We start from the raw sequence: 20,357 nt of genomic DNA on the forward strand, positions 1-20,357 counted from the left end.
AACAATAAAAGGAAGATTAGGGAAAATGTGATTCCCCTAATAAATGAGTTGGGTGCCTTGGTAACAGGAGACATTGAAATAGCAGAGATTCTGAATGCCACTTTTGCTTCAGTCTCTAATAATAAGACTAGCACTCAGGAATCCCAGACCCTAGAGGTAAGAGAAAGGCATAGTTAAAGGAATAGTTAAAGGTAGCCTTTCCTGTGGTTGAGGAGGATCTGGTCAGAGAGTATCTATCCAAAATCAACACAAACAAATCCATGGGCTTCCATGGGATGTACCCACATGTGCTGAGAGAACTGGCAGAGGTGACTGCTGAACTGCTGTCTCATTTTTGAAAGGTCTTGGCAAATGCGAGAGGTGTCTGTGGACTGAAGGATAATCAATGTCGCTCCAGTCTTCAAAAAGGGAAAGAAGGTGGATCCGGGAAACTAGGCCAGTGAGCCTCACCTACATCCCTGGAAAGGTAATGGAACAACTTGTCCTGCATGCCATCTCCTAGCAATTGAGAGAAGAAGATTATCAGGAGTAATCAACATAGTTTCACCAAGGGGAATTCATGCTTGACCAACCTGACAGCCTTTTAAGATGTCATTACTGGCTGGATAGGAGAAGAGCAGTGGATGCTGTGTACCCTGACTTCAACAAAGAATTTGACACTGTCTCGCACAACGTCTTTGTTATGAGACTTAGAAAACGTGGGATAGATGAGTGGATAGTGAGGTGGATTGAGAACTGTCTGAGTGATAGAGCTCAGAGAGTAGTGATCAGCAGAGCAGAGTCTGTTTGGAGGCATGTAACTAGCAGTGATTCCCAGGTGTCAGTGCTTGGTCCAGTCTTGTTCAACATCATCATCAGTGACCTGGATGAAGAGATAGAATCCACCCTTAGCAAGTTTGCTGATGTTACAAAGCTGGGAAGATTGGCAGACACACCTGAGGTTTAATAAAAGCAAATGTAGAGTCTTGCACCTGGGGAGTAATAACTGCATGCATCAGTACATATTAGGGGATAACCTACTGGAAATGTGCTCTGTAGAGAAAGACCTGGGGGGCCTGATGGACAACAGGTTGGCCATGAGTCAGCAGTGTACCCTTGTGGCCAAGAAGGCCAACAGTACCTTGGAATGCATTAGAAATAGTGTGGAGGTGACCCTTCCCGACTACTCTGACCTGCTGAGGCCACATTTATACTATTGCAACCAGTTCTGAGCTCACTAGTTCAAAAAAGACAGGATTTCCTAGAAGAAGTCCAGCAGAAGACCACAAAGATGAGAGCCTGGAGCATCTCCCGTGTGTGAAAAGCCTGAGTAACCCAGGTTCATTCAGCCTGGGAAGGAGAAGACTGAGAGGAGATCTGATTAATGTTTATTAATATCTGAAGGGAAGTCGGAGACAAATGGATGAGGCCAGGTTCTCCTTAATGGTGTGTAGCATTAGGACAAGGAGTAATGGCCTAAAATTATGAACATAGGAGTAGGTTGCTCAAAAAGGTTGCAGGTTCTTCTTCTGTGTAGATATTCAAGGCTTGTCTGGAGGCCTATTTGTATGACCTGTAGGGAACCTGCTTCAGCAGGGGGGTTGGACTAAGCGATCTCTTGAGGTCCCTTCCAACTCCTGCAATTCTGTGATTTTGTGATACCTGTGTCAGGTGATATTACTTGTGAGTGTGAATGCAAAAATTTTACCTGAGATCATGGGAATTTTTGACATGTTTACAGGCGAGAAGGCTGTGGCATGGTCCTCCAATTCAAGAAGTTCTTCAAACAGCAAATGGTTATCATTTGAGCATTCCAGGAAGGACCACCCTAAACTGGCTGTAGTCTTACACCTGTCCACAGTATCTAGTATAGTAGGAGGACATGGCTGGGTGGGCCTTCCATCTGAACCCTTACATTATCAATCTTGTGGTCTGTACTATCTACTCATACTTCTGTTTGATCTGGGTTTTTAGGTTCATGACTTCACTCATATGTTTTGTTGCTGAACTGTCAAGTTACCTGAGAGTTGTTCAGGAATTGAAGAAAATTACCCATTTATGTAAACATGTTTCTCTTAGCTTATTCCTTGCAGAAGTGTATTTAAATTGGAAAAGTGAAACCATGTTTTAGCTCTTACTTATCTACAGAGGCAAACTCATCCGACTTATCACCTATTATAAAATTCATAGTTGGTTTATCTTTTAAGTAGTCAAGTCAGTTTCTGACGTTTGTATTGCAAGGGGTTGTGTTTTTTTAAATATGTATCTTAGCGAAATTCCTAGTCTGTATATACTTACTGTTTGTTCCTCTGATCTGCTGTCCAATGTGGTCCACAGTAACTCTTTCCCTTTAGTAGACCATGATTCAGTCCCACATCTGAGTTGAAAATAACCAAAATCACTTCTGAAGTGCACTGAAAAGTGCTTACAGAAGATGGTCAAATGCGGCAACAGTTAAACAAAACTGAATATTTGAAAAGGCATTTCAGAAGAGATTATAGGAAACAGCGAAAGCCGTGCTCTGTTTGTTCCTCCTGAAATCAAGTACTAGCCGAACACAGGAGAAATGCCAAATTGCATGATAAACGCCTAAGAACTACCTCTCACCTACAGGCAGTCCAGCTCAACCGCTACTGCAAGGAGACAAATGAGAAGGGTGTAACAAATGCAGCAAGGGAAGCTCTGGGCGTAGGGAGAGGCTTGGGCTGCTCCCTCCCGAAGGAGGTGGGAAGAAGAAGGCACGAAGTCTGCCCGAGTGGGCTCTCAACTCTGCCTCCCGCGCCGCTGCCGCGGCCGCGGCCCCGCTCCCCCGCGTCCCGCCCTGCGCCTTCCTCGGGGGCCGGGCCGGGCCGGACGGGCGCTGTCCGCGCGCCGGGTGCTGAAGGGGAGGCGCCGCACGGCACCTGCCGCTGCTCGGCGCGGAGCTGCACCGCCGACGGCCGGCCATGGCCGCGCTGCTCTGCTTCGGTAAGTGCGCGGGCGGCGGGGGGATGCGGCGCCGCCAGGAGGCCCCTTCCACTGGCGAGACGCTAGTGTGAGCGTACACCTGGAGAGGGCTCGTACCGGTGTGTGTTATACAGGCCTTGAGGCTTGGACTTCTTCAGCCTGGTCCGCTAACGAGTCAGAGGTAAAGGCAGAGAAGCACCGCCAGCACTGATAAGAAGTTGAGCTGGTGAGGAGATCTGCAAACGGGATGTTTTTTGTAAATAAACAGGCACTTGTTTGCTAATGGGATAGCGTTCAGTGCTGGCAGTGCTATGTGGGTAATTATTGACATTTCCCCGTGAGTGTGAATGGATAAAAATAGGAAAATCAACAAAGCTGTTAGAAAAAGAATTGGTAGAAAGGATTATGAGACAAGTTTTCTTTTTATTTTTTCTGTCCTCTTTTTCCCACTCGGTACATTCTGTATATATGCTGCTCCTCTCGTTACTCTAAACTTCTAGTCCACTGTTAAAAACATTCTATAGGGAATTCTGCTTGGGATTTTATTAGAATAAAGCTGTCCTTTTTCACATTTGCAACTCCTGATAACAACTACTGTTTGTTTTTCTCCTTTGGAGCTTGCTATCTTTCTATTCTTGCTGCTGGTTGAGAAGACCCAGCTCGAGAAATCTTAGTTTCCTGTTCATTATTATCTAGCAGATAATCCTTCTTCAGCGTTGAAAGAAAGACTGTAATTCCCCTGTGCCTAATCTAGACAATGAAGGTGCTACAGTGTCCATATTCTCCCTTCCTTTTTAGACATCAAGTTCTTAAAACAAAACAAAACAAAACAAAAACCAACAAATCGAAGCAAAGCAAACAAATAAAAACAAAAAACAACCACATCTTTACACTTATACAAAAAGAGATTACTGTAGAAGTCTAAATTTAAGTGCCTTTGTGTCAAACTATATCACTCTAAAAGTTTTAGCTCAAAATATCTTTTAGATGCCCTGAACTTTCCTAATAGCAAACCAGTTTTGAGTACTCCAAACACTAAATAAATAAAGAGAGTGATTAAAGTAATGGCTATCAGTTCATGCAATTGTGCTTAAACTGAAGTGTATTGGAGTCTAAAATCAGACCAGTCTGCTTTGTGTCGACTTGACACTGCATGCCCTCTGTGTGCTGCTGAAGATATAAAAGATCGCAGTGTATCATTATATCTGGAGAAGTCCTTTTTTTAGGACTGAATTAGCCTCACTCACAAATTAGGCTGCAGACTATTTTACAAAAACATCTCTTCCCTTTTGCACAGTCTCCAGTTGGGTTCAAAATACATGCACTCTGAAATAATCCTAACAAAGTTGCTAATGAGCTTTTTAATTAATCCCCAGTTTAACTATTCATTTTTAGCTACAGGTACTGAAATGCTTTCTTAACAGGAATACTCTTAATAGAGTCTGCAGATCCTAGCTGAAGATGTATATTTCCCATTGTATCAGCACCTAAAACATATTTAAATGATCACTCAGCAAAGCATCCTTTCTTAAAAAGTTCCTGGGTACATAATTTTTCATTGCCTTATATATGCAAGTCATTTTCACCTGTCCAGCATTATACCATATAGCTGCATTTTCTGTCATCTAAATAAACAGTGAGTAACTTCACATTTAGAAATAGTCATTTATAAACAACCCCAGGAATTGCATTTTGTGATAATGAGCCAAAACTTATTCCTTTGGGTGAGCCAGTTTGACATTTTTCAGTGTTGACTGCAGAAGTTGCTTCTATCAGTCTTCTAGGCTGATTAAAAGAAGCAGCCTGCATGACTGTTCCAGGCTTAAAATGATTGATCTCACAACCAGCTCAGCATAGATCTGAGAAATTGGAGGATTATGGACAAGTGGGAAAGGATAAGCACCAACTTCACTCTCTTATGATGAGCACATGTGGCCTCTTCTGTGTCTCTGCAGCACACTAAATGCTATTGCACCTGTTAGATATGAAGTATTAAATGTTACAGCATCCTTATCAGTGTGTCTCCATGAAGTGATCCCTATCATTATATCAAGCTAAACATCATTTACAGAAGGAATAGCATCACTTCTAAGTAGTAGGAGCTCTTTGAGATTATTAAGAGCTATATTTGTTTTTTTGTTTCTCAAACGCATCATTTGAAACACTTAATTTATCTGAATAATGGCCTGACAAACATGAAGAGAATAGTTCATCTCTCCTACAGTTCATATTTAAGGATTTGAAGAGAGATGGAAACTCCTCAAATTCCACATGAATTTGAATGTCATAAAAAATGGCGTTGCCCAATAACCAAAGCAAAATCCCAGAAAATGTTCAGCAGCTAGTTTGATAAAACCTTAAATAAGTGTCTGAAACTTAATTTTACATCAAATATACATGGTTACAAATTAGAGGTTGTGTTGCCATGGAAATGTTGATGAAAGAACAAACCCCCATCTGGTTTGTCTTCTCGGAGCAAAGCAATCTTATTTTCTACAGATAAGCCAGAGATGGTGCTGATTTAAAATTCTTTACCTTGAAAACTTTCTATCAGTCTTTCATAAGTTTTCGAACTTTCTAATGCAATGAACACTGCCTTTAGGTTCAGTGCACTCAGGGAAATAGATAAAAAATGTGGGGATTGCTTTCATGATGATGATTTGCAAAATAAAATCAAAGAGATTGAATAAAAGTCTATTATCTAACACTTGTAGAGCTGTCAGATCTCTTTTGTATCTTCTATTCATAGGAATTCCTATGTACCCTGAAGTTTCATTAAATTGCAATCAAATAAAATGATACATTCTCTGAATGTCATACTCAATCTTCCTTTCTGCACTTTATGGTGGCTCTCAGAACTCCAGTCATTTCTATATATCTGTACACAGATGTCATACATAGCTATAGCTAATGTCATAATACTGGGATAAAAGCAATATGAAAGAAGCCACACTGCAAGTTTGAAAATTTTGGAGTTTTCAGCTGTAAAACTGAGGAAAACCTTTGTTCTAATAAAAAGTAAATTACTAGATCACTTTATGGATAAAATACAGTAAATTGTATTGTTATAATCTAAGTGCTAATGAGAAAAGACAATACTTGTGTTAAATGGTCATTATATTCTGTTTTACAGTGCTGCTCATGTACTTCACAAGTGTATCTACTGCCCAGACTACTGATTGCCCGCACTTCAGTAAACAATGTATGAATGTTGCAAATGGGTGTGAGAGCATCTGGACTGTTGTTGAGGATGTCTGCAATATTTCAGGTAATTCTTTATGTTTGTCACTTTTGAATGACTGAGTTGTTGCACTTCTGTAGTGAGCCATAATATTGCTGTGGTAAAAGACTGAAATCAGTGAGATTCCAAAGAGCAAATGGCATCAGCAGACAGTTGATGTCTGAAATCCTTGACGGTAGCCGGTACTATCTATTGCTACTAACAGTGATGATGTCCCTTACATAAGATGGTAAATGTAATTTCCAAAATAAAAGCAATGTCAGAGTCCGAGCCAACTCAGCAAATCTGAATTCAGAGGAAATTATTCTCCTGTAGGATTATGATAAACATTTTCCAGCATGTAACTAGAATAAGATTTCAGCCTTTTTCTCTGTAATTCAAAGTTGATTTCATACCATAGCCAAAACAATGGAGTAGTCTGCTAATTTTTAATACTGTATTATAGTAAGAAGCAAATTAAATAAAGCATTCCTCAAAGAAAGTTGTTATGTAGGAAGGTATATTGTCTTTTTTCAGTGAATAGTACCCATATGTCTGAGTGATTCACTTCCAGGGGGTGATGATACACTAAATTGCAGGTTATGGATATGACTAATCCTCCTTGAATTGTTGAACAGATTCTTACATAAAAGAAAGCAAAAAATCAGTCTCTCTCTCTTTACTACAATTCCAGTGTTTGGTGCATCATTTCCATCACTTCCTAGTGAAATATAATTATGTTGTAAGTGGGAGAAAACTAGGTATATGTCTGATCTAAAACTCATCTTAATCTCAGTTGTAGAAGATGTTGCTTTCTCCATAGACCTATTATCTTCTTGAACAAACTATGTAGAAGTACTTAGGTATCAGTCACCACCTCTCCCTTTTTCGTAATCTAAATTTTTATGTAAAGATTTAAAGAGCTCATCATTAACTATTAACTATTCACTTATGAGATGATGTGAATACAGAAGGGAGAAAAACAGTGGCAAAACAGCATGGCAGTGTCATTAAGATGACCTAGTAATGTTTCTTCAGTGTGCTGATAAACGTCAAGAGCCTTGATTCACCAAAAACTACATCTGTACACAAAAATAAAATGGTGCAGGGGCTGTTTTCTGGCCCTGAATTCAAGCGTTATGGGACAGCACTCTGAATTCAAGTGTTATGGGACAGCATGGACCCATACAGCTAACTTTAGTGCTGACTGTAAAAAAAATGCCTCTCAGGAGTGATTCTAGATCATAGAATCATAGAACCACCAAGGTTAGAAAAGATCTCCAAGATTATCTAGCCCAATCATTCCCTTATCACCAATATTTCCTGACTAAACCACATCCCTTAGTTTCATGGATTCATAGAATGAATCGGAGAATCATAGAATGGCCTGGGTTGAAATGGACCATAATGATCATCTGGTTTCAACCTCCTACTGTGTGCAGGGTCACCAACCACCAGACCAGGCTGCCCAGAGCCACATCCAGCCTGGTTTTGAAAGCCTCCAGGGATGGGGCATCCACAGCCTCCTTGGGCAACCTGTTCCACTGTGTCACCACTCTCTGCGTCAAAAACTTCCTCCTAAATGAGCACCTCCAGGGATAGTGACATAGCCACTGCTTGGGCAGCCCATTCCAGTGAGAAGAAATTTTTCTTAACATCCAACCTGAATCTCCCCTGGCACAACTTGAAGCCATTCCGTCTCATCCTATCTCTGTTTATATGGGAGAAGAGGCTGACCCCCACCTTGCCACAGCCTCCTTTCAGATATTTGTAAAGAGCTATAAGGTCTCCCCTGTGCTAGTTCTCTCAGCTGCTCCCTGTAAGACTTATGTTCAAGACCTCACAGCTTTGTTGCCTTTATGCTATGTTGTCCATGCTATCCTCACCACGTAGCTGACTCAATCCATTACAGGTACGATACTAAAATGCAGCAGTCTAGGCACAGACACTTGCCATTAGCCTAGCCTGTGCCTTGGTCTTATTCATAAATTCAGCCAAAAGGATTTAGATATTTAACTGCCATTTCTAGTAACTTAATTCTGTAAGGTAGGTTCTCGATTTCTGGGAATTACCAAAGTATTTGAATCACCATGGGAATGCTCCTTCTCCTTGTATGGACACATCCTGAACAAAATCAGCCATCTCCTGATGCCATGATCTGTTAAGAGCTTCAAATGAAGCAGAGTTCATGAAATGAATGTCCCTCTGTTTGTTGCAACTTCATAGGCCAGCCTCATGTTTGGTCTGTGTGGCACACCAGGCAGAAGACGACACTGACTTCATACCTGCAGTGTGAGCTATTTGAATTCTCCTACTGTCTGATTTGTTGCAGAGATTTGCACTCAGGTGTCCCATGTCACAGGCAGTATTTAAAATAATTAGGGCAGGAAGTCATCTGTGAGTTCCTTCTTAGTGTGTCCTGTTCCAGATACAAATCTGCTTCGTACAGAATGGCCAAGTACTTTTAAGAACAGAGAGAGTAAATGAAAAATACATGATATCCTAATGGCTACAAGAGTCCCCAGAGGAACTGGGTTTCAGCTTGTGCTCTGTTGAGTTTTTAAATATTTTATGAGTTTCAAAAATTGGTATTTGAAGAAAAGTATTGGAATATGCTGTACTTTCAGGATCAAGACAGTGAGCTAAAGATGAACTGTCTAGACCCAAACTTCTTCCTCAAATTAGAAGATGAATTTGCATCTTTCACGTCATTCACAAAGGCATTAGCACCAAGGCTACTTGACATAAAGGTCAGGATTTGCGCTGTAGCTTTCACCACAGCCAGGTGAGGTGAACCAGCATGATCAGTTCTCTGGAATCCCCCTTAGATTTGTTGCATGTTCCCATGTTATGCTATTTCCCTCATTTATTCTCCTGTGTATTTATTCACTGATATTAATGGCATATAACTGTGCCAGAGAACCCTTCTAAAATTAAACTCTTCCCATGATTGCTTGTTTGGTTTTGCGTTTGTAGATTTCCTTATGATAATAGCTTTTGGCAAGAACTCTTTGGTGCTGCAGAACACTCAAATTATGTCTAGGACGAATTATTCTAAATGTGTTTAGTATGTGCCATGACCTCAGAGGGTATGAACCCAAAGTCAGACACTGATGGTACCTCAAAGAGAGCCCACTGCAACAGCAACAGAAAAACTTAAACAACAGCATTACTGCTGAGAACATTATACTACCTGTCAAGAGAACTCCACCTGTGCAAGAGAAAAAACTTAAAGAGTGAGCTGTGTGAATGGAAAGAGTCCCTTCAGTGTTGAGCACAAAGATGTCAGTTGGAGACAATAGGCCACGGGGTAAATATTGGTTTTTCTTTATGAAAACCTAACTACAAATGATAATCATGCTCCTGTTCTGTGTTACAAGTTCAGCAGTTCAGTCACTCAGGAGACAACCTCCAAGTTAAATACATGCATTACCATGACCTTCATTTATTACTCTCCAGAGCAGGACTGGGAACACTCAGCCTAAGTGACTCCTTTCTCAGTCACACTGCCCATCACTGCTTCTCTACTACAAAAGCTTTTTCAGAATCTCAACTTATAGTCTTCTGAGACAAACCCTTCTTCTAATTTCTTTTCTATGTCCTGATATTGTGGGAAAAAAAAGGGGGATCAAAATGTCCATGAGATGGAAAAGATTAAAATATTCGCTTTTCATTCTGAAAATTTTGAATCCAAAATTTTTGCTTTGAAAATATCAAAAATGTTTCACCATTGCAGAATGAGGATTTTTAAGGTTTGGTTTTGTTGTGGTTTTTTTTTTTTTTTTTCCTTCTTTTTATTTCACTGAGCAAACTTTTTTTACTGAGTTTACTTAGAATAACAATCACTGAGACTGGAAAGGTTCTCTGCAGATCTAGAGCAAGACCCTTGGTCAAGTAGTGTTGATTATAAGTTGTCTTCCAGGAGTGTGTCCAGTTGGATTTTTATATCTCCAAATATGGACCTTTGCAATCTTCCTGGGCAACCTCTTCTTCTGTTTCACCACCCCCATAGTAAAAAAAAAGTTTTTTCCTGATCTTTAAGTGGAATTTCTTGCATTTCTGTTTGTGCCTTTTGTTCTGTCACTGGATTGGGCCTGACTGGTTCATCTTCCTCTCGTCAGGTATTTATATGCATGAATATGTGTGTAATCAGTATGCCCCTGAGCTTTATGTCCTCCCAGCTAAACAATCCCATCTCTCTCAGACTCTCTTGGTGAGGCTCCAATCCCTTCATCATTCGTGGAACTTTGCAGGACACACTTGAGTATGCCCATGTCCCTCCTATATTCAGGAATCCAGTATGGGGGACACAGTACTTGAGATGTGGTTCACCAGTGCTAGAGGGAAAAAACCCCATGCTTTCCTCCTGATGCAATTACCACTGAGATGACTGAAGAGCTGACTGTGCAAGTAGAAAGATTATCACCCTGGAACTGTAAGCTTCTTTTCTGTCACACTTCTATCTGTGCTCACATGTACATAAATTATGTACATATAAATCAATCAGATAATGAAGAATGATTGCCAAGCATTAGGTCAGAGAATTTTTTTTTTGTAAATGCCTTGGTAGCATTTGTATAAGCTGAAATTTATTACCTAGAACTAATGAATGATAAAGCGAAATAATTGAAAACCAGCAATAAAATATTTTCTGCTGTTCATCACAGCTGAATCAACAGAGAGTACAAACAGACCAGTGCTGATAATAGGTTCTTTCTACACAGCTTTCAAGAGGCCAGGCAAGGGGTAAATCTGATATGCTTCCTGATTCTGTTGATGCTCTTTGTAAATTCATAACCCCATAACCTACATCCTACCCACTGCTGCTCTAATTCAGCAGTGTGTTTGTAGGACACAATGATGGAAATGTGGCTGGTGCCATCAACTTGAATGAGCCAAGTGAGGGTGGGAAGCCTGCATGAAATATACTGGGATTTGAGTCTCTTCCCAGCTCCATCCTGGAAGTATCTGTAAGCCCATCAGGAAAACAGTCAAAATTTTGTAAATTAACCACTTCTTACACAAGCTGATCTTTGCTGTTGTTTATCTACAACTGAAATTTGTCCTCCTGAAGTTGTATCCTGAAATTCTTTTATTTTCCCTTTCTCAGTTCACAAAGTAGAATATCCTCCCACCTGCCTCAGTGGATCTCCATAGTCCTCATGTCACCATGTACTTTCCTCCCTGTCTTTACTGTCAGAAAGTGACCTTCATAGCTCCTATAGACTTCCTGAGTTCCTCGGCTACTAAGAAGAGAAAGAAATATGAGAGCTAAAGACCATGTCTTTCTCTACATCATAAAATCATAGAATCATAGAATCACAGAATCACGGAATCTTACTCAGAGACTGGTTTGAGTTGGAAGGGACCTTAAAGCCTATCCATTTCCAACCACCTGCCCTGGACAGAGTTTCTACTCACTTATATCAGGCTGCCCAAGGCCCATCCAACCTGGCTTTGAAAGCCTCCAGGGATGGGGGTTACACTGCTGCTGAAAATGCAGAAGGCAAGTTGAGATGGGATGGAGATATCAAGGTAAGCCAAGGCACCATGACTTTACTGAGACAAGAGATGAAGTGGAAGTAGAGGATGGGAGCTGTAATCTGTGATAGAATACAACATACCCCTGGAGCAGTGCACATCTTCGTGGATCCCCAAACCCTCCTTAGTCAGTGATGGAAACGGAGAAAGTACAGTGCAGGCACCATTTGAAAAAGGATTCAGGATTGGTAAAACTGATGTGTACGCTATTGTGCAGTTAATTCTCATTCCTTCAGGCACTCCTTCCTCTTGCAGGCATTCATCTCAGCTGCTTTCCGCTGCCATTCATGTCAGCAACCTGTAAATGACATTAAAACTGTAATCACATTATAGTTGTCAGCAGCAGTGGTGACAGAAGGCTGAAAAGCAGCAAGGCAGCAAGGCAGGCACCACTGCTAACAGGGCACAGACAGGAGCCGTAGGCAGTTTGTAGGTTAAAACAGATCTTCATGCTGCCCCATGACCAGTCTGAATCTTGTGAGCCCCATATATGTATGCCTTACCCTAATATGGCGAGATAACTCATGCAGCAAAGAGAGGGGAATGTGCTGGTCTAGGGAGCTGCGTGCCTACTTTCACAAGGAAGAACATGGCTTTCACATTATAAAGCTTTTTAAAAATGGTAATAAATTGTTTCCTGTATAACTTTCTTAACCAACTTGAAACTTTCTCAAGCAAAAATGGACGCACTCGTAAAACCATTTAGACCATAAAGCAGAGGGCTAACTGATTTATTTTGTCTCATGCTGCTGAGTGGCCTCTGATCCCAGCTATGTTCCTCCTCTACTCCCCTCCCCTGCAGGTATTTCTACCACCAACCTCCAGCACAGTGATGTGTGCTGGCTTACCTCACTGTGAACATGGTCCCTTAAATGAACTCTTTAAGCCAAAAGTGCACTAATTCTGTTCAATTCCTGTCAAAAGTAATCATTTTAACATTTCATGTACCTTGGAAGAGAGAGCAGAAACAGACATTCTAGCAGCAGGTCAGGCCGAATACAAGAAGGAAATATTGTGCCTACATCTTTATTACATTGTTCTGAATATTATTTAAAATTTGTAAATTATGTCAGGTTTTCAAAGAAAATGAGGTTCGAGGCATCTTCTTGTGGCAAAACATATTATTTCTGTGCTTCAATTGAATTGTTTTGTGTAACCATATCCCTTAAGCGTTCATAAGCATTAACAGCATTATAATTTTAACTGTGAGTTCCAGGTAATAGATGCAAGGCAGAAGATGCTATTGGCTGTAATAGAATCATCTGGGCTCTGGCTGACAAATATCCAGATTTTAAAAACTGTGTCTGCACTACAGATGGTCCCTGCAGCATCACAGCTATACTCGGGAATCGATGCAGTGGTGACAAAGGTAGTAGTTAAACGGGAAGTTTTAGTTGTGAAGAAGTAAAATTAAAATATAACTCTGCAACCCTCATTTTAACTAGATTCAAGTTTATTTGTGCATTTCTCAAACCTTGTAATTTACCCCCCTCAATTTAGTTACGCTTTGTCTTTTCTATGATATTAACATTCTAGCATGCACATGAAACCAATGCTTTAAAATAAATAAAATTAGTAAAAGGCATGTGAGGAATTCAAACGGTCTTGCAAACCCTTCTTCCATGCAATGGGGAGCAAGAGTGAAAACACTGGGTGTGCTGAGGTCTCCTCATTGCCTTGGATCCCTGTTATTCACATCAAGCCCTTGTGAATGGGAGTGAGAGTGAGTGGCTTGCCCCATCGTGCTGTTGAGTCACTTTGCATCTTCATTGCATTTACTTGGTATGGGGGACACTGTGACTGCCTTCACAATTAGCTGTGCAATAAAGCAGTTCTTAATACATAGAAAGCTTCCTCTTTAGAATTCCATTGTAAACAAGGGTCCCAGCTCCTTCTAACTTATTTTATGCTGTTCTGAGAACTAGAAAATACGTTTCTATAACTGAGAAATACTTGGTGCATGTCAGACTGGCAGCTCCTCACCCAATTTAATGATAGTAAATCTGACATGAGAGCAGTAAAATCAGCCAGAGAACAAGAGTCTGGAAAGCAAGCCCTGAGGTTGATTCCCTGCTCTGATTCATCTGATCCATCACTCCCTGCTGACATCAATGAGTGTTTATCACACACAGACTAGTAGGATATATATCTTTATTCCAGAGGAAATAACATCCTGACCTGAAACATGAAGAGTGAGTGGCTAAAATCTGCTGTTCATGTCATTGGACCACTTGATTTTGCTTTTAGCAAAAGAATTATCTTCTTTTTATTTATTTTTAATTTTTTTTGGAGAGAGAGAGGGGGAGAAGGACTCTCCTCTCCTCTCCTCTCCTCTCCTCTCCTCTCCTCTCCTCTCCTCTCCTCTCCTCTCCTCTCCTCTCCTCTCCTCTCCTCTCCTCTCCTCTCCTCTCCTCTCCTCTCCTCTCCTCTCCTCTCCTCTCCTCTCCTCTCCTCTCCTCTCCTCTCCTCTCCTCTCCTCTCCTCTCCTCTCCTCTCCTCTCCTCTCCTCTCCTCTCCTCTCCTCTCCTCTCCTCTCCTCTCCTCTCTTCATTAAAATGATAATCCACCGTATGTCCAATCTGTATATGGCTAAAATTATTTGACATTAATCCCTTTATATTGTAATTGCAGTGAGTGGCATTTGGCAACTGAATTGCTGAACTAGACTATACATTATACAGATACCAGGAATGAAAAAGATATCTGGAACTATTATGTATATATACATACAGCAGAATCTAGTCATGTCACAATTAGGACCATTTCATCCACTTTTCTGAAATTTGTTGTGAGCTGACGTTGCAACTTCTATTCAATGTCTGTCTTTTTTTTCTGTTTGCACAGAGAGCATGGAAAGTTCATCAAGATCAAATGCTGAGCTGAGTTTTACGCAGCACAGAAAGCCCCAAAGCCAAAGACACCCCGATGAATCAGAGAAGGATTGCACCACTGCGAAAAGATTCTGTCAAGAGGATCTGTACTGCTCCTCAGTGTATAGGAGTTTCCAGCAAGCGTGCCAGGCAGAGGCAGCAAAATGTAGGATGGGCAGCCAGGAGTGTTTGTCAGCATGGAAAGAACTGAGGAAAACAGTGCTGGGAGAGTGCAAGTGCTCTGATCCACTACAAAGGAGATGCCTTAAAATATGGAAGGGAATATTTAGCAACCCTTGTTTGCAGTATTCTCAAGGGAACCAAGATTCAGTAGCTAGTGAAAATGGTGATGAAGATGATGATAATGGTGATGATCATGATAAAAATCAGAACACTGACATAGGTTGGTGCTATTCCAGAACTCAGAACCCTTTCATACATGCGTGCGTCTGTGGAAAAAACAAATTCTTAAACCACTGCAGTTTACCATTGGAAACAGGATAGTTTTGAGAGGCTTACTTAAATACAAATGAATAATCTGAAAGCAAAACAAAAGCCTGAGTGAAAACACTATTTTCCTTCAGTTGGTTAATTTGGTTACTCCTGACCCTAATCAGTCTCTTTTAGCACTACACTATAGCTGAAAAAAAAGAAAAAAGTTTCATTTTACATTTTTCAGAAGTTTCATTTTGCATTTTTCAAAAGTAAAAATAAGAATTCTCTGCCTGCATTGACTTCATACTGAACAAGCCTTCTGAGTTTTAAAAAATGTGTACACAGATGAATGCGTTAAGGCCACTGGCCTTATTTATTCACAATAACCCTGATTTTATTCTGAGCTGAGCATCTCTACAAACTCTCCTTCATTTCACATGAATGTATAATTATGTATCAACAGCCATTGTGAAAATGTGCTTTCACCCCAAAGTCTATAAATACATGTCACAGTGCTGCTAGAGTTTGTTAAAAGCTGACAATTCCTGACTGATCACTGAGCTGATCTATTTTATTCTTGTTTATTTTTACCAGCACTACTTCAGCAAAACACAATGCTTTAAAGCTGAAAACTAAGCTGCGGCATGATTTATCAACACTGCTCATATATGTATATCCATATCTTTCTGTTTTAGACAATATTAGTATGGAAACAAAGCTACAGTGGAGTTTATCATCTCTCTCCAGGCAAGGTATGCATTTATTTCTGGATCCTAGAAACCCATTTTATCTCTGTTCTCACATAATGTGCATTGTATCTCCAGATTAAAATGAATAGTTTTCATTCAGATTACTGAAGAGCAAGGAGTCAGTAGAACCCTGAATATTTTAGTTAAACAACTGGATAGATGAGAATCCAAAAATGATAGGTAACACTCCTGTTTCTGTTATATTTATCGAGGCAAAACTTATCCCATAGCCCTTTTGGAATTAGAAATAGCTATATAGTTTTGGAAGGCTTATAGGACAGCCTACAATTACCTGAACTAGATTTTAAAATGTCATAGTGGAAATGTCAGCGTTTTTAAGAATCCATTAGTAGCTCTTGGAAGCTATGGGATACTCCAAAGAAATTTCCATCTTGCCATTTCTCACTTTCTTCTTACTCAATTATCTGGTAGGGCAACAAGTTACAAGGGGATTGCATGTGAGAGGCAAGCAGTGCAAGGGTAGAATATGAGGACAACAAAATGAGCTTAGAAGAGACAGTGTTGGAAAAGCTGGCTAAGAGCTTTGGGAAGACTAACTTGTATTTAATGGGAATAATGCAGGCAGGTTGACTGCCAATCATCATGTAAGATTTTCTTGTAGTTTCATTTTAAAAATCATTATTCTTTTTAGCATACACAGCAAACAGATCCTGTTTGGATGTGAACATGGACTGTGTTGAAGATGAAGTATGTAACAAACAGTTGTCCCTGTACCTTAAGGTCTGTTCAGTAAATAAGAAGTGCAACATGGAAGAATGCCAAGCGGCCATGAGGTTCTTCTATCACAACATGCCTTCTGAAGTCGCCCAAATGATGACATTTTGTGACTGCGTCCAGCCTGATGAATCCTGCCACAGTGCCAAAGAACTTCTTCATGGCAAGCCCTGTGCAATTACTCCAGCTCCACTCCCATCATGTCTAAGTGTAATTCGCATGTGTGAGGAAGATGAATTGTGCAGGTAACTAGAAGAATGATTACTTTTCCTAATCTCGGCCAGTTGTGTGCCTGTGAATAGTGACTTGATCAAATAATTTTTGTATTTCTCATCTATAACAAAATGATTTTCAGCACTGTATCTATTCTATATTATCTCTTGTGCTTGACATTTCAAAAAGTCATACTTTATGGATACAAACAGCAGAGAATTACCGCCTTTAATCTTTGATCTTTACATCTTAGTTACCAGTTTTAGAATACATTTTTTACACACCACCTTCCCACCAGGTGCTTTTCTCCTCTTTGACTTACTCTTGCATGATAACTATAGGCATCTAGAGACCCTCTTCACACAAACTCAAATAGAGGGGATCTTTAAATCATCATGCGTAAGAACTGCAGTGAATATTTAAAATCAGATGTGGGCAGAGAACATTTTACTAGGCTACATATGGCACATTAATAGGTTTGATTAGCATAATTTACCCAATTACCCAGTCAAAAAAGTTAGGTTATCTATCCCTTGGCACAGACAGCAATTCATTGAAGTCTAGTCTGAAAAGAGACTACAAAGCAGCAGGTTCCATTTGGACATCTATCATAGATGTCTGCATTGAAACTGGTAATTCAATAAGTAATCCCACAAGCAAACCACAAACATTCATTTTCAGACAGGTCTTGGATCATCAGTGGCCTTTTCTTCTGCCTGTTTCATGACTCTTAACACCATTTTGGCTGGACAAACTATTCTGTATAGTATTTTCATTACCACTTTCTTCAGATAACACCTGCCAGTCTGCTCCTTTGCCCCCTAGCAGTTTACACAAATTATGCAGCAGACTGGGAGAAGTTTGTTTGGTTAAAGTAATTACCTCTTCCACGTTAGCATCTCATCCTTCAGATCCAACTGCTGTTTGACTAACTTGGCCCTTTGTAAAACTTTCATATTATTCTTTTATTCTCAAATAAACATGAAAAAAAGCTGCCCTGGAACAATACACGGACCAACAAAGTCATGAAGAGGAACAGTTTTCAGATTTTATTTTAGTTTAGAAAATATGCAACAGGATTAGCCCGTACTCTCTCTTCTATTTAATGGGCACCTTTTGGGGATGGCCAGTTGGCTCACATTGGTTTTCAGTGTAGTCGCTGGTTCTCTTGTGGATTACACCTCAATTTCCCCTCAAAGCTGTGCATAATTTTACTCTCAGTAAACAATGCAGGAGACCAAGAGACACTTTCAGTTCAGAGCAGGCTACTCAGATTGACGTCAGTGGGAAATGCCCTTTTTTATGTCAGGAAGAACTGGGCTACGAATGTAAGTCTGTGCATGTACATGTGTACACATGCAATACCATAATGGAGACTTGCTGAATTACCCATTATTTTGGGAGCATTAATGTTTCCTGGCACTGACAATAAGTGGACATAATTAGCTAAATTAGTTTGTGAATTATAGCTAGCCATATCTATAAATCTGAAGGTGAACAAAAATAATTCCATTAGCACAGAGGTGGCATCTGCTTTGAAACCTTTGCTGGTGTAATAAAAATATTTACAATAAGGCCCAAGAACATTTTTCTACGTGACTTGCTTGTAACAATTACACAATAGCTGTAGTAAATTAACAGCCTAATGTTATGATTAATGAAAGAATATTTTAAGATACTACAGTACTCTACATAATGACATTTTACCTTTCTTGTCTGCCAAGATTTAATATAAGTGATAAACTGGTTTCCAGCCAGTATCTACAGATTACTTAATTAATCTTTAGTAAGTCTTCTCTTTGGTCATACCAAAAGCACTAAATATTAATTTTATTCTACTCTAAGAGCAAATAAAATAAAATAATTTAAGTCCATAGAGTTGAGAAACAATTCCTCACATAACATCTCTTCACTGTCAATTAATTTTTAAGGGCAAGTATCTGCAATGAAATTCCTTTTCCATATCCTTGGTCATTTTGTATTTTGTTAGCATTCTATCTGGAATTTTTGGTTAGTTGGTTGGCTTTTAGCACTGTATGCAGATTATTTTATTTCAATTAAACTCAATATTCATTTTTCTTATCATGCTGCCCAACAAGCTCATCCCATAGAAAGGTGCCTCTTCTGTTTTCATGATGGTGAGTGGTCTTATTCTTCCACCTGCTGTCCCTAAGGATCTGGGACTGCTGGCATTCACAATGATTTCTGCTGGACCCTTGGAAAGACTACACAGATGCTGGTTTGGGGTACAGCTGATTGTTTCAAAAAACTTTTTAAGTAATGGTGTAATTTCAAGTTACAGTTTTGCAATTTCACTGAAACGAACAAGGTGCAATCAAATCAGAGCAGAATTTATGCCACCTACTGAATATTTTGATTTTTAAAGCTTACATGGCACTTCAAGAATACACTCTCTTTTTATGATCATCCTTAACTTTCTTTTTGTGACATCACAGTTTCAAAACCTGTACACTTCTTTTTTTTTCTGCCAGGAAAAAATACAAAGCTTTTTGGGACAAATGTTGGAGACATGTGACCAAAGAGTGCTATGACGATGAAGCTTGTCTTGAAACTTTAATTAAAGACGACATGCCCTGTTCTGCAAACGCTGATTGCAAAGCAGCCTACATCGGCAACTGGGGCACAATGCTGCGTGTGGAGTGCACCTGTCAGAATTCACCACCGGCAGAACAGTCGCTGTGCAAGCTCTTCCATCACATGCTTCACAGCACATCCTGCTTCAGTCAGCTACGTGAGTAACAGATGTTACTTTAAAGAATAATTAATTTAAAATCTTAAAATGCTAACTTGCAGCAAATCTTAACCATATCTCTGCTATAATACCATGGATTTCACCAAGGTTTATTATATCTGTAGCCTTTTAATCAAAATTGAAACACAGATTGCATGTGCAAGTTGTTTTCTCTGGTTGTGGGCAATATTTTATACTGTCAATACATTGGCTACAAGTCTCACTACATTAATTTTCTGGTTGGAATAACAGTGAAAGAACAATTTTGGGGGTGAGAAATATTATGCAGATTAGAAAAGCTTCAGAGTCTTTCTATCACTGATTTAATGTGGTACTTTGGCACAGCGTTAGAACAATCAATATCGTACATATTGGCACATAGAACACAATATACATTATGTTTTTATGTTTTTCTTCCTTTCCTTTTCTTCTTGGAGACTAAATATTAGCCTAGCTAAACTTTAAGCTGGCTAACACACATTAAGAAATGATTTAGTAAATGTTAACCTTACAAATGATTGTTATCTTAGACACAGTTTAACTGTGTTGTGAAGCTTCATAAAAAGAATTAATGATCTGCTACCTTCAAGTGGTTACTTAACAGCAATGAGAAAGAATACAAAACTAAACTGACAGTTCTCTAGCTATAACTTCTGAGCACAGATCCTGTTTGTGTTAGAAACTGGGACACGGAAGGCAATGCAATAAATTCTGCCTTTTTCAGGAGAGGAATTCATTTGTTTTTCTTTCTATGCAGTGGCACAGAATGATGCACGCCAGTATGTGCTAAATATAAAACTCCTTGCTAAGACCTTCTTTAGGACTCAGTCGTTAGTGCAACGAATGGCAACATGAAAGAGAATATCAGTGTTTTCATATGGGTCAGGAGAGTGCTTTTGAAGCAAATCCCCTGTTTG

At 39.8% G+C, this 20,357-nt stretch overlaps 1 protein-coding gene across 1 annotated transcript; it reads left to right on the forward strand.

The window, feature by feature from the left end:
- Positions 1-385: 385 nt before the first annotated feature.
- On the forward strand, positions 386-19,448 carry GFRAL (GDNF family receptor alpha like). The gene is made up of 9 exons (XM_052702110.1): positions 386-466; positions 2,593-2,946; positions 4,302-4,326; positions 6,059-6,193; positions 12,903-13,055; positions 14,531-14,959; positions 15,687-15,743; positions 16,393-16,720; positions 19,181-19,448. Exons 1-9 carry the CDS (start codon positions 386-388, stop codon positions 19,446-19,448), a joined length of 1,830 nt encoding a protein of 609 aa, XP_052558070.1.
- The last annotated feature ends 909 nt before the right edge of the window (positions 19,449-20,357 follow it).

Source organism: Tympanuchus pallidicinctus, unplaced genomic scaffold (assembly GCF_026119805.1).
Source record: "Tympanuchus pallidicinctus isolate F22 unplaced genomic scaffold, pur_lepc_1.0 scaffold1, whole genome shotgun sequence".
NCBI lineage: Eukaryota > Metazoa > Chordata > Aves > Galliformes > Phasianidae > Tympanuchus > Tympanuchus pallidicinctus.